A 14,380-nucleotide genomic window follows, 5' to 3' on the forward strand; every position below is an offset into this window, starting at 1 on the left:
TCTAATGAATGGGGTTCTTATCAAGCTCAGCAGAAGCCCTTTATTGTTTATTTCATAATTTAATAGTAAAAGGACATTTTCAAGTCAAGGGAATGAGGTTACACATTTTGTAATTGTGTCTGAGTGCTTGAGAAAAACTTGTCATTCAGATTAAACACTATCATGAACAAGATAAAACTGATGTGTTTTTTTTGTTGCTTCATCAATAAGATGCAGCGCGTAATTCCTGTATCAAAAGTATTCATATTCTTGGTTTTTAAACTTGGTTTAAAAACACAATCTCTCAATGAGTAGTTATTAACTTTACAAATGAGGTTGAAGCTTGAACAGAATTAATCTGATCTCATGACCCTGGTTTCAGCAAGCCTTGATTATTACATAAACAATCCCTGCTTTGGTTCCAGATACAAGATTAAGTTAAAGGAAAAGTAGTATGTTGATTTATTACCCAGTGTTCCCACTATTCCCTAGTATGAAATTAATAATTATAGAATGCAAATATTCAGAAACAGTAACCCGGAAGTTAATGCTTAAGAAGAAACGTTTGGACAAATCTTGAATATTGTTACTGACACAACATAAAAACAGTATTTTAATTGTAATTGGTATTTTTCTACATGGTACCGTAGGTGCGCTGTATGATGGATTTTGAAATAGTTGTATCGACATCACCGGGAAGGACTGTTGTTGTTGACCAAGGATATGGTCAACAATTCCTGTATTCAAAGTATATTTTTATTGCTTATAAAACAATACATTATTAATTTATTCATTAGAGACAGATTCCACTAAGCCTTGATCATTTCAGGAAACAGGTCCCTGCTTTGGTTCCAGATACATGAGTAAAATAAAGGAAAAGTATAGGTTTATAAGGTTAGTATAGGTTATTATGTGTATTAGATGTTTGGTATACTGTATTGTATGTTATTTTGTATATTTATGAGGTTTATTATATTTTTGCTTATCAAAGGCGTAATCTATTTTCAGAGTACTTATATGTTATGTCAGGTTGTTTTGTGTTGTCTTGTCCCAAGAATTTCAGTGCCCAGCCTGACTTTGTGTTGTTCTGTGCATCTGACAATAAAAGACTTGAACTATACTTATTTCCCAGTGTCCCAACTCTTCCCACGTATAAAATGACTACTTAGAAAGTGCAAATCTTTAAGAACCATGACCCACTATGTAAAGCTTAAGCTTTACATTATAGCAACTATATTATAGTTAATAATTTGCAGGGTGTTCTGTGATCATTTCCAGGGTTAAAACATTAAAAAAGACAGGAGACAGGAGAGAGCCTGAGCTGGTTGCCATAGGGATGGTCATGAAGCCGTTCTGAGGGAGGTGTGACTTCATCAGCTCACTCCAGACTCTGGGCCCCTGGAGGTCAAAGGTCGGGGACAAACACAGTGTTACCTGGAAGACCGTTACTATGACAACATCATGAGTCATCATGGCTGTGGTTCATACTCACAGGTGATTGGTCCGATGGTGACGGGCTTGAGGGGTACAAGTTCGTCAACAGAGCGGACAGACCTTCCTGAACACATCTGTGGAGAGACACAAGATAGTCAGAGACACCAGAGACCAGAGAGTTAGAGACAACAGAGAGTCAGAGACAGCAGAGAGACAGAGAGACCAGAGAGACAGAGAGACCAGGGATGAGGGTGGGAGGACTCACAGGAGAGCAGGAGGAGTTTCTCTGGTCACACAGGTTGAGGCTGCAGTGCAGGTAGACGTCCCTGTAGTCCCCCTGGAACAGGAACAGCAGCGCAGAGAAGCGAGCCTGGAGGGACAAGCCACTCTCCTCCACGGTCACCTGGTGACGGTCAGTAGGACACCTGGAGGAACAGGTGAGTTAGACAAACATACACACACACACATACTTCTCTTCGCCTCTCCAGGCTCACATACTTGTGCTGGATGAGGAAGTATTTCAGGAAGTCATCAGGAAAAGGGGAGTGGGTGGCGTAGCAGTCCTCCAGAACGACCACAAAGGCCTCGGCGTCCGTCTCTTCAACAGACACGCCCACATGCAGGATGGAGCCCAGGGGCAGAGTGACCGGGCCTGCAGTGTAAGGAGCTGTGTAGTTGGCATCACGGAACAGAGACATGGAGGCCCTGGCCTGGGCACCCTCATCTTTCACTGCATCTTCAAGACTGACAAGATATGGAACAAGTAAACAACAAAGTAAGAACAAACAAGTTTAAGTTGGAAACTAAGTGTGTCACTGTTTGAGTTTGTGAGGGTCCACCTACTCCAGGTATGGTTTGATGACCACATCCAGGCTGGCCTCTGTCTCCAGAGGATAGGAGCAGGAGAAAGGGATCCTCACGGGTCGAACCAAGGTCTCACTGACGGTGTAGATAAAAAGACTGTTGGAGTAGATGGCGTGGCTGCCGTTGGTCTGGAGAGAGAAGGAAGAGGTAAATAGGAGTTACCCAGCCTGTGCAGGGTTGATCAATCAGGCAGAAACAGGCAGACTGGTAGAGTTACTGTGTCCTCACCGTCAGAGTGGTTCCACAGCTGCCCTCCCAGCGCTCCATCTGGAACCACACAGTCCCGTTAATCTCATGGTGGGCGGAGCAGCGGGCGTTGGCCAGGTGAACAGAGGAGGAGTCCAGATGTTTGGCTGCCAGCTGAGACTTGAGGAGACCCACATCAAGGAAGCTCCTCCGACACACCAGCTCTGGGGTAACTTTTGAAAAAAGAGGGAATGAGAGAAAGAAAGACAGAGAGTGAAAGACGATCAAGAATAAAATAGAGACAAAGAAATAAAATCAAAAAAATAAAAACTGTTAAATCCTCTCCTTTTACAGATACTGTCTAGACATACAGTACACAAATATGATTTCTCCTGCTTACATGTCAACGTTTATGTGCCAGTTGCACTGTGCTACTTTTGTCTAGTTTAAGACAATTAATTCTGTCCTCTCATAATTCTGTCCCAGTGATTTTGACTCATGCTGTGTTTACACTTACTGGTGATGGGGGTAGTTGTTGATCTGGAGGTGGTGGATGGAGCGAGGGTGGTGGTGATTGGAGGAAGGGTGGTGGTGGTGGTGGTTGGAGGAAGGGTGGTGGTGGTGGTGGTTGGAGGAAGGGTGGTGGTGGTTGGAGGAAGGGTGGTGGTGGTGGTGGTTGGAGGAGGGGTGGTGGTGGTGGTGGTTGGAGGAAGCGTGGTGGTGGTTGGAGGAAGGGTGGTGGTGGTGGTGGTTGGAGGAGGGGTGGTGGTGGTGGTGGTTGGAGGAAGGGTGGTGGTGGTTGGAGGGAGGGTGGTGGTGGTTGTTGGTCTGGAGGTAGTGGTTGGAGGAAGGGTGGTGGTTGGAGGAAGGGTAGTTGTTGGAGGGATGGTTGTGGTGGTTGGAGGAAGGGTGGTGGTGGTTGTTGGTCTGGAGGTAGTGGTTGGAGGAAGGGTGGTGGTGGTGGTGGTGGTTGGAGGAAGGGTGGTGGTGGTGGTTGGAGGGAGGGTGGTGGTGGTTGGAGGAAGGGTGGTGGTGGTGGTTGGAGGGAGGGTGGTGGTGGTTGGAGGAAGGGTGGTGGTGGTTGTTGGTCTGGAGGTAGTGGTTGGAGGAAGGGTGGTGGTGGTGGTTGGAGGAAGGGTGGTGGTGGTGGTTGGAGGGAGGGTGGTGGTGGTTGGAGGAAGGGTGGTGGTGGTTGGAGGGAGGGTGGTGGTGGTGGTGGAGTTCCCCCGACCAACTAGGAAGAGAGGCACAGTAAGCTAAGGGATACATTTGACTACAATACTGGGAAGATGCTCTAGCATTACCAATTTCAGACAACGTAATTACAAGCAGTCCACAATGGTTACATACCTGCACAATAAGCCAAGTAACAATAACTTGTTTTGACAAACTTGTAGACGTAGTAATTGCCAGGACAAGCTTTGACATGGATGGGGTTTGACCTAAATGTACAGCAGTTGCCGTTGCCGGCGCCCCAGGACCATTTCCCACAGGTTCCACGTTCCACCACGCCGTCTCTTAGCAGGGGGTGAGGGGTGGTCATCCACAAAGCAGCGTGGGTCCCACACATGTTCTCTTCCACACACGTCTCTGGCATCTGGGTACTGTTCCCCCCCAGGAACAAGCGAGACCATCCCTGCCAATTGATATACTGGTCACAGTGCAGGTTACCATCGTTTCTGAGGTCCGTTGAGCGCCAGGCATCGTCCAGGACTGAGTACTGCTCACAGGGGTCAACACAGCGAAGAGCTCCGTTGACACTGAGACAGTCCTGGCCTGCTGGGCAAGGTGTGGCCCCACACCAAAACCTTACAGAGCTGGAGGGTGTCATGGGAACAGCGGGAGTTGTCGTGGGAACAGCTGGAGATGTCGTGGGAACAGCTGTGGGTTTGAAGTTAGGAAGAGACGTAAACAACACAACCAGGATGAAGCTATTCTAAATTGAATAAATACTGATTACATGTATCCATGTAAACAATGAACCAATGTACAAATGAAGGTACAGACTGGTAAATAAATCTTTGCACAGAAATCAAATGAAGAAGTAAACAACTAAATATGAGGATAGGGCATGTGTGTATGAACTAATGAAAGAGTTATTGAATAATTGACTGCATAAGGTTAAGTAATTAATCTCACATGCTTTGTGATGTGAATGGTACTAGATGATAACCTCCCATTTGGTTCCTTCTGTTACTATGACTACAGTGGTGGATTACCAACAGCTCATACCAGCTATTGTAGTAACAGCAGTTACTTATTATGACTAAATACAAGAAGCTCACAATGGCTACATACCTGCACAATAAGCTGAGTTACAATTATTTGGTCGGACAAACTTGTAGACGTAGTAGTTGTTGGGACATGTTTTGACATGGATATTGTGTCTGTAGTAGCAGCAGTCATCATGGGAAGTACTTTCCTGCCCGTTAATCTTGTAGTCGTAGTATCTGTAGTGTCCACAGACATCACGTTCCACCACCCCGTCTCCCAGCAGGGGGTGAGAGGAATTGAGCCACATAGGAGTCTGGGTTCCACACCTGTTTACCTCCACACACGTCTCTGACATCTGGGTGCTGTTCCCATCCAGGAACATACGATACCATCCCTGCCCACTAAACCCACTATCACAGTTATCAGCGTGGCCGTAGCCTGTTGAACGCCAGGCATCGTCCAGGACTGAGTACTGCTCACAGGGGTCAGCACAGCGAAGAGAACCGTTGACATTGAGACAGTCCTGGCCTGCTGGGCAAGGTGTGCCCCCACACCAAAACCTCACAGAGCTGGAGGGTGTCATAAGATCCTGTGTCGTTGTCATGGGAGCAGATATTGTTGTCATTGGAGCAGCCGCCGTGGTCGTGGCAAAAGCTGTGGTTTTGAAGATAGGAAGAGTTATAAACAACAGGTTATGAGTAACGTTAGTCTTTCATGTTATGATAATGACATCAACATTCCTTGTTGGAATGGAAAGTGGAAGATTGGTCATATGTCATTTTTATAGGGACAAAGTCCTTGTCCCTTGTGCTTGGGTAACCCTGGCCCCCTGCACTATCCTGCCTCTGTGTCCTTGTGCTTGGGTAACTCTGACCCCCAACACTCATCGCTACAGAAGTTACATGAGTTTTGGGCAATATCTCCATCGTGTTGGATTACATTACAGTTGGCAAGAGGATGTGGGAAACGTTTGCATGTGAAAGAAGTCTTGAACGTTGCCTTAAATTTGAGACTCCCTATTGGCATCCATCTTTTCAATTATTAACCTGCTAGCTGCACTAACGAAATATGGGCGCTTAGTTACACTTTAACAATGAAATGTCATGGCTGTAGAGTTGAAAAGACAGGTCCACATCCTACCTGATAGTAGGCACAGGAACAGCAGCAGGCCCCTTGACATCATCATTACAGGACGCATCGTGCAGGTCAGACTAAATACCTTGAAGGAATTGAGAACATTCAGTCGTTTACATCACAGGGACTTTATCCGATTTTGGCAGAATCCAGGAACGGTCTAGCCTGGCTGCCAGCCCAACTTCTCCCCGCCCACAAAAACATTTGGTCGGGAAGTTGGGTCTGGAGGGTCTCGTATTGGGAACAACTACATAAAACCAGGATCGGGACGGACCAATGAAATTGCCAGGGCGGGCTTTATACGATGATGGACAGATGATCAACAGTAACGTAATCAACAATGTCACAAAAGAGCCCTTGGGTTGAATTCGTTTTCAACAAACAACATATTACGTTGCTCTGATTGGTTGTAGGTCTATCCAATTGAGCGAAGAGGCATTTGTTTTACGAGTTCGGTTGAAACACGCCCCGTAGTCACAGCCCAACGGAGAGTTTTCAGACTCATATTCTGACCAGAATTATGAGTATGACAACGTCAGGCTAGGAACGGTCTGCATTTAATGAAATAATTTACTGGAACCAGTAGGGGGCAGGGAAGAACATGGAACACAAGTATCGTGTTTGTTTGATTAAACGCTGCCGCATTTATTACACAATGTTCATTTTTGGTGCAGCGTTTATTCGAGGGCGGCGTTTATTTGAGGCGATTAATTGGTAAGAGAGATTTACTGACTTTTTTCATTCGAGGATATTTTTCACAGTTCACCAGTCAGTCACAAATCACTACACCAGCATCTGTTAGTATACACTAATAGTTATGTTTTAATGTAACAGATTTGTCAAAGGATCTAACCTCTAACCTTGTTAGACCCAGATTATATATTTATGAAAACAGAGTGACCAAAGTCTCTCCATTTTGTGAGTACAGGAGTGTGTGTCAGAAAGAAATGAGTTGCAATTCAGATGTAGAAACACAGTCATGAATATTAATATGAGTCATATTCATAATTTTCACTGCTTAGATGTCAGGCTAAGGTTACACACACATTTTCAGTCTTGGTCTGTGGACCCCCTGAAGTAGCCCTGGCCACCCCTTGGCCACCCCATATATAAAAGTCTGGTTCCGCCACTGACAATAACATGCCCGCATGCTTTATTTAAAATTAAAAGTACATTTGCATAATTTGCAGGTCACACAGAGGGGACAGCCTGTTGTATTTTTGCAAAAAAAGTATGAGTTTTGGGGAAATCATTTTTAAAGCCTTTTGCCTTCCCCTGTTTTACAGTTGATTAAAACCAAAAAGCTTATCCATATCAAAAGGTAATAGAAACATAACATAAACTGTCAATGAATTTGAGATTATGTATCCATCCACCTTTATACAGTACATGTGTTTGTGTCCGAAAACTACTATTATTGTATATAATGATATGAGTCATGTTAAACTCTAAAGGTGATGTAATACATACCATACCTTACACTTATACATATGTATACATTTGTTAGAACATCAATTAAATGTGCATCGCTAACACAACACATACGTGTTCATTGTGATCTATGAACACACAGAAATACAGTGATTAAATAACAACAAAGTGTCAGGGTCCACAGTAGTACTTACATGCACTGGAGAGCGTAGATCTGATTCCTCTGCTCTCTCCTCTGTCAGACAGATGACAGTCAACGTCTTTTATGTGGTTCTATACTGGTGTGATGTCACTAGGGTGTGATGTCACTAGGGTGTGATGTCACTAGGCTGTACTTGTGTCTGATCAGGGAGGAACAGCCACCTGCTACAGGTATGTTTGATACGAGAGTTTCTACCTGAACTCATTCATGATAAAAAGCAGCAATGTACATCAATATTAAAATCAAATGGTTTTTATCTGTCACAACTTTATAACATACTGTACATTAACCATAGTTGCATTTAAACCATATATTTCTAACTGCCTGTTTAATTGTTAAGTAACATACTATTTACCATTCAGCACATTGATGTTGTTCTTCTGAACTTAAGTAATTGGTAGAAAGTCATCTTTTATTTGTTGCCCTATTAAAGCCTAACAGAGCTTATTTTGTGTTTTATACTGGGGTGTGTATTTTATTTATGTATTTGTCTTTGCCGTCTGTTTTTATGGTCCTGACCTGAGCACAAATAATTTCACTTAGCGAACAAAAAGAGCATTTATCATCTATCCATCATCTATCTTGTGCTACAAAATGTATCAACCAAATAAATGCATACCATTTTTTTTTTCATAATTACCTGGGTGACAGTTATAGTTTTGTTCATAGGAATGTGGAATGTGGTAAGGGGTCATAATTAATTCATTTCAGATCGAGGGAAATCATTTCTGCAGCTTTCATGTGTGCTTGAACTCATTAAGGTAATTCTCTAATGCTCTCTAAAGTACATCTGAACAGCATGCCAACCAGAGGGTTAGCCACGGGTAGGCCTACCCAAAAACGAAAATAATTTTATACAATTAAAAGTAAATAAGTAAAAAAATGAAAACGTCTATTAATAATAATCTATTATTGTTTTTAGACCTAACCAAAAGATTATTCTGGCCACGGCCCTGATGCCAACTGCAAGACTTGAAAAAATGGTGGGTGTGTATCTCACTTACTGGAACTGCGCACCTGTAAAACCCCCATCATGTCTTATTTACTGTCATTTACTGGAACAAGCAAGTTATCTGATTTGACAACACGCCATCCTTCAATTGTCACAGCTAAGGAGAGGTGGAATGTGTCAATACAGTGAGATAGAGTTCGTTGTGGTTGATTTGGGCCTTCATTTCTTTGATAGGACAGTTGGAGAGAGAGAAGCAGGGAGAGAGAGAGAGAGAGAGATAGAGAGAGAGAAGCAGGGAGAGAGAGAAGCAGGGAGAGAGAGAGAAAAGCAGGGAGAGAGAGAAAGAGAGAGAGAGAGAGAGAGAGAGAGAGAGAGAGAGAGAGAGAGAGAGAGAGAGAGAGAGACAATGCTGCACACTCTCACCTGGTGGGTCATCAGGACTCCCCAACATAGAGATGATCCTGACAGGCTCAGTCACTCTCTATGAAGGATTTATATTCTATGTTGTGGAGCACGTTACACTGCTGTGATACCAGAGAGAGAGCATGACACAGAGACACAACGGGCATTACCCATTACACTGCTGTGTCCACAGGGACAAAGCAAAACTCACCCATTCGATTAATAACTTGATTCAATTTACTGCTATTTTGAAAATGTGTTGTTTTTGTGACCCTGAAACGTCGTAGACCCCTCAGTCTGCGCCCTGATTGGACGACTGCCCTCGGCTAAGTTTACCTGAGTTCACTAGAAGGAAAAGAATGCAACAACACTCATCTAACAAGTTTCTGTGCACATCACACAACTCTTGCATTCTTATTGCATGAGTGTCTCTCATTTCCAGTCACTGTCAAGTTATGTGATTTGCTAATCGGTTCCCAACAGTAGCGTGACCACGAGGGGGCTTGGGGACCAGATTTATGATTGCTTACAATAAAAACAATGAAGGAATTGTTGATATATATGCATATCAATATATATACACACAGGCATTCTTTGGGGAGGCCCCTTCATTTTCAGATGAAACTGCCCAAAAATAAAATGCTGTGTTCTTTACTGGTTCACAGCAAACGGTGTGATTTAGTTTAAAACCTGTCTGGGATGCCCTTATTGGGGGATGAACTCATCTTCCTTCATTGAAACGTGTCCCCACAGTGTGATCTGTAGTGGTGTAGAACAGAGGGGAAGTGGAGGACAGGAAGGGGTTACGTGTGGGTCAGGGAGGAGAGGTGAGGACATACACCCCCCCAGTTGAACCTTTTCATGGCTTTCAGGATTAATCTGATTGTTCATCTGACAGGTTCACAGTAGATTGCCACCAAACAATGCAGCAACACTAGCTACGGCGGTTTCTGTGCTAAACAATGCATGAGTATCTATTATTTACTGGAACAAGTAAATGACTTCCGCTGTGCCCTGCCAGTCACGTTATGGACGCCAGAAGCTTGTCACCAGTTCACTAGAGGGCATGAAGGATACATGGAGACTGTTCCATAGAAGACATGGAACTAATGCAGATCATGCTAATGCAGATCATGCTAATGAATATAATGCTAATCCAGCTAATGCTAATGCAGATCATGCTAATGCAGATCATGCTAATGCAGCTAATGCTAATGCGGATAATGCTAGTGCAACATGCGTGGTTTTGCTCCGTCAGAGGCCGATGTTCGTCCCTGCCCGGGCTCGAACCTGCCCCCTCTGAACTGCCAAGCACAACCACTACCAGCTACGCCAAAGAAAAGTTAGCTCTTCATTGACGTGGGTGGCCTGTTATATACCTGAGGAGTGAGTTTCACCGATTCACACCGGTTACACTAGCAGTAAATATTGCTGCAAGCAGCAATGAGGGGGCCAAGCAGGTTAAATGGGGAGTACAACGGCACTTAGGAACGCTTGATTAGACCTGATGTTAGTTTCCTCCAGGATCACAATGACTCTTATTGAGAGACTTGTTGCTCTTGTAGGTTAGTTATAACTAAGTTAACTCTTGAACTCTTGTACTCGTTGTGAAATATTTTACTGTTGATTGAGGGAGAGAGTGAAGCAAAGAGAGAGAGAGTAGCAGGGAAAGAGAGAGAAGCAGGGAGAGAGAGTAGCAGGGAGAGAGAGAGAGAAGCAGGGAGAGAGAGAAGCAGGGAGAGAGTGAAGCAGGGAGAGAGAGAGTAGCAGGGAGAGAGAGAGAAGCAGGGAGAGAGAGAAGCAGGGAGAGAGAGAAGCAGGGATAGAGAGAGAGAAGCAGGGAGAGAGAGAAGCAGGGAGAGAGAGAGAGAAGCAGGGAGAGAGAGAAGCAGGGAGAGAGAGAAGCAGGGAGAGAGAGAGAGAGAGAGAAGCAGGGAGAGAGAGAAGCAGGGAGAGAGAGAAGCAGGGAGAGAAGCAGGGAGAGAGAGAAGCAGGGAGAGAGAGAGAGAAGCAGGGAGAGAGAGAGAAGCCGAGAGAGAGAGAAGCAGGGAGAGAGAGAGAGTAGCAGGGAGAGAGAGAGAAGCAGGGAGAGAGAGAAGCAGGGAGAGAGAGAGAGTAGCAGGGAGAGAGAGAGAGAAGCAGGGAGAGAGAGAAGCAGGGAGAGAGAGAAGCAGGGAGAGAGAAGCAGGGAGAGAAAGAAGCAGGGAGAGAGAGAAGCAGGGAGAGAGAGAGAGAAGCAAGGAGAGAGAGAGAGAAGCAGGGAGAGAGAGAAGCAGGGAGAGAGAGAAGCAGGGAGAGAAGCAGGGAGAGAGAGAAGCAGGGAGAGAGAGAGAGAAGCAGGGAGAGAGAGAAGCAGGGAGAGAAAGAAGCAGGGAGAGAGAGAGTAGCAGGGAGAGAGAGAGAAGCAGGGAGAGAGAGAAGCAGGGAGAGAAAGAAGCAGGGATAGAGAGAGAGAAGCAGGGAGAGAGAGAAGCAGGGAGAGAGAGAGAGAAGCAGGGAGAGAGAGAAGCAGGGAGAGAGAGAAGCAGGGAGAGAAGCAGGGAGAGAGAGAAGCAGGGAGAGAGAGAGAGAAGCAGGGAGAGAGAGAGAAGCCGAGAGAGAGAGAAGCAGGGAGAGAGAGAGAGTAGCAGGGAGAGAGAGAGAAGCAGGGAGAGAGAGAAGCAGGGAGAGAGAGAGAGTAGCAGGGAGAGAGAGAGAAGCAGGGAGAGAGAGAAGCAGGGAGAGAGAGAAGCAGGGAGAGAGAAGCAGGGAGAGAAAGAAGCAGGGAGAGAGAGAAGCAGGGAGAGAGAGAAGCAAGGAGAGAGAGAGAGAAGCAGGGAGAGAGAGAAGCAGGGAGAGAGAGAAGCAGGGAGAGAGAGAAGCAGGGAGAGAAAGAAGCAGGGAGAGAGAGAAGCAGGGAGAGAGAGAGAGAAGCAGGGAGAGAGAGAAGCAGGGAGAGAAAGAAGCAGGGAGAGAGAGAAGCAGGGAGAGAGAGAAGCAGGGAGAGAGAGAAGCAGGGAGAGAAAGAAGCAGGGAGAGAGAGAGAAGCAGGGAGAGAAAGAAGCAGGGAGAGAGAGAGAGTAGCAGGGAGAGAGAGAGAGAAGCAGGGAGAGAGAGAGAAGCAGAGAGAGAGAGAAGCAGGGAGAGAGAGAAAGAAGCAGGGAGAGAGAGAAGCAGGGAGAGAAAGAAGCAGGGAGAGAGAGAAGCAGGGAGAGAGAGAGAGAAGCAGGGAGAGAGAGAAGCAGGGAGAGAAAGAAGCAGGGAGAGAGAGAGAAGCAGGGAGAGAAAGAAGCAGGGAGAGAGAGAGAGTAGCAGGGAGAGAGAGAGAGAAGCAGGGAGAGAGAGAGAAGCAGAGAGAGAGAGAAGCAGGGAGAGACAGAAGCAGGGAGAGAGAGAGAGAAGCAGGGAGAGAGGTCCCATGACATGCGGTTTTTGGATGCTTTTATATCGGCCTTAGTGGTCCCCTAATACTGTATCTGAAGTCTTTTTTTTCAGAAATTCAGCCTTGGTGCATAATTACAGCCAGTATGAGCAGTCCCACAATGAGCTTTCCTCAGGACGTGCCATTTCTGTGTCTGTAGCTTTAAATGCTATGAGTAGGAGAGAGGCGGGCAACATGACAACATAAGGGGAAATTTCCAGATTTGGTGTGTGCCAAATTTCACAACTTCTGACCATACGGTTCTAGGGGCTGCCATAGACTCCCATGGCGAAAGAAGATGTATAATAATAATAACTAGAGAGGGTACAATTTCTGGGGAAATTGTAGGGTGTGCTTGCTTGCGTTGGTTGCAGAGGGATCCGTTTTTCAATGACATTTTTACAACTAATATTTCAGTATATTTTATATAATAATGCATACTTATTATTTATAAAGATTACATAGATTTAAAAGCATACATTTGTTGCTGCTCATTTACAACTCAAAATACTAAGAGTGAAGTGTAGAATTAAACAGTTGTCTTCTCATTTCCCCCGCAAGAGGGAACGTTGATTGGCTATATAGCCTCATAGTTGAATCAAAACTAATAAATGTGCTAATTGAAAATATGCCCCCAACAACGTAAAAAAGCTTGAAATTTATTTGGGGGAAAATAGCTAATTAAAAAAAAATCTCATTGGTAGCGATCATTGTCAGTAACAAAGCAAAATGCGATGCAGCCGTGTGGAGAAGCTGACCCCGGTACAGCTAGTTACTACAACTAGACAACCGCTGCGTTCGTCTTGGTAGAGCGAGCTAGCGATTGCGTTGCTTGAATTAGTTTAGGCTGTGGCAATGAAGTGCCAAACATGTTCTGTCGCCGTTTGATTTCGATAAACAGCTGTGGACAGCGTTGCAGTGAGCTACACTGGTTTGAAACCACAGGTAATGATAATTTCACCAATAAATCGTTTTCTTGTAATCTAATGTCACAATAAATCCTACAACAAAAATGTATTTGTGAGGAATGTTTATTTTAACGATTGAAAACAGATGCATCATAGACCGCTGTAGTATGTGTTGCCCTGGCAACCGAGGCTAATGTCATGATGCTAATGCTTCAGTGAAATAGTAGACTACTGTTTCCGAAAGTAGATGTACTTCCTTAATAATGTCAGCTTATATTGTACATTACAATTCACAACTGTGTTTGAGAGGGGGTGGAAGCACAGGGGCATGACAGACAGTATGATACATATACAATTAAGCAGTATAACATGTTCTCCTTTACTGTACAGACGTTCTTTAGCCGATCGGTTATTTGGCCCAACTGCTTTTGTAAAGCAGCAAGTTGAATTTGGAGCACCCCTATACTGACCCATCGCAATTAATTTAAGATTAATTGAATTAACATCTGTGCAGGGATACCTGACATAGAAAACTGGAGGGAAGATAAAATAAGAAATATTGACTGGCCGTGCTAGTTGGTGCAAAATTGCAGGTGGCCAATTAGCATGAATGGAACATGTGTGTCCATTTCCAGTTCAACAAAGTAGACAGCAGTGAATCAACCCACAGCTCTGATGAGAAATGAAGGTTAGACTCTAATCCCGTGCCACACCAAACAGTACAACAAAGCTAGTCAAGCGGGTTTCTGTGCCAAGTGAACGCTGCATTACTGTTATGTCTCTCATTTATTGGAAGTGTCAGGCTCCTCCCTGTTGATGCCATGGCTGCACCAATCACCTCTTGAGCTCCAGTCCAACATTCCACACACTTGAATGATGAAACAGCACATCAATCAAACCAAACAAGATAATCAATGCTATTGTTTCTCATTACTGTAACCAGCTTAGATAACCAGATAATCAAGTTATCTGACAGCTTCCCATCAAAACAGCCTGAGGGCCTGCCAGTCATGATATGTACGCTAGAAGCTTTTCACCAGAGAACTGGAGGCCATTGAGGATTCATGCAGTATCTTCCATAGAAAACATGGAATTAATCTAACTAATGCTAATGACGATTAGCATTTTCTTCTGTTATACATCAGAAACGTTTGAATCTATGTGTCATTTTTCTATTGTGTTCGACCTGGTAGAATGTCTTAGTTTTTCCCATTAGTTGTCTGGCACAACCCCTAGCAGTAGAATCCCTATGGAAATGTGGAATTACTAAATAT

General features: G+C 44.6%; 1 protein-coding gene across 1 annotated transcript; it reads right to left on the reverse strand.

Moving 5' to 3' along the window:
* Nucleotides 1–717: 717 nt before the first annotated feature.
* LOC146237401 (uromodulin-like) lies at nucleotides 718–7,464 on the reverse strand. Its single transcript, XM_084685474.1, has 11 exons — nucleotides 7,437–7,464; nucleotides 5,818–5,896; nucleotides 4,762–5,331; nucleotides 3,814–4,344; nucleotides 2,981–3,697; nucleotides 2,506–2,696; nucleotides 2,257–2,405; nucleotides 1,912–2,157; nucleotides 1,679–1,838; nucleotides 1,472–1,547; nucleotides 718–1,377 (listed from the first exon to the last, which is right to left on the reverse strand). Exons 2-11 carry the CDS (start codon nucleotides 5,873–5,875, stop codon nucleotides 1,358–1,360), a joined length of 2,718 nt encoding a protein of 905 aa, XP_084541600.1. The 5' UTR covers nucleotides 5,876–5,896; nucleotides 7,437–7,464; the 3' UTR covers nucleotides 718–1,357.
* Between the last annotated feature and the right edge of the window lie 6,916 nt (nucleotides 7,465–14,380).

The sequence above is a fragment of the Hypomesus nipponensis genome, chromosome 21, assembly GCF_054491055.1.
Source record: "Hypomesus nipponensis isolate SF chromosome 21, ASM5449105v1, whole genome shotgun sequence".
Taxonomy (NCBI): Eukaryota; Metazoa; Chordata; class Actinopteri; order Osmeriformes; family Osmeridae; genus Hypomesus; species Hypomesus nipponensis.

Bases quoted from the DNA above. Each gene is read 5' to 3' on its own strand.
- LOC146237401 (XM_084685474.1), bottom strand. From the start codon at position 5,875: ATGCGTCCTGTAATGATGATGTCAAGGGGCCTGCTGCTGTTCCTGTGC. The intron at 2,697-2,980 runs GTAAGTGTAAAC...TTTTTTCAAAAG, and splicing joins AACAACTACCCCCATCACCA to TTACCCCAGAGCTGGTGTGT. The intron at 1,839-1,911 runs GTATGTGAGCCT...CTGTTCCTCCAG, and splicing joins TACTTCCTCATCCAGCACAA to GTGTCCTACTGACCGTCACC.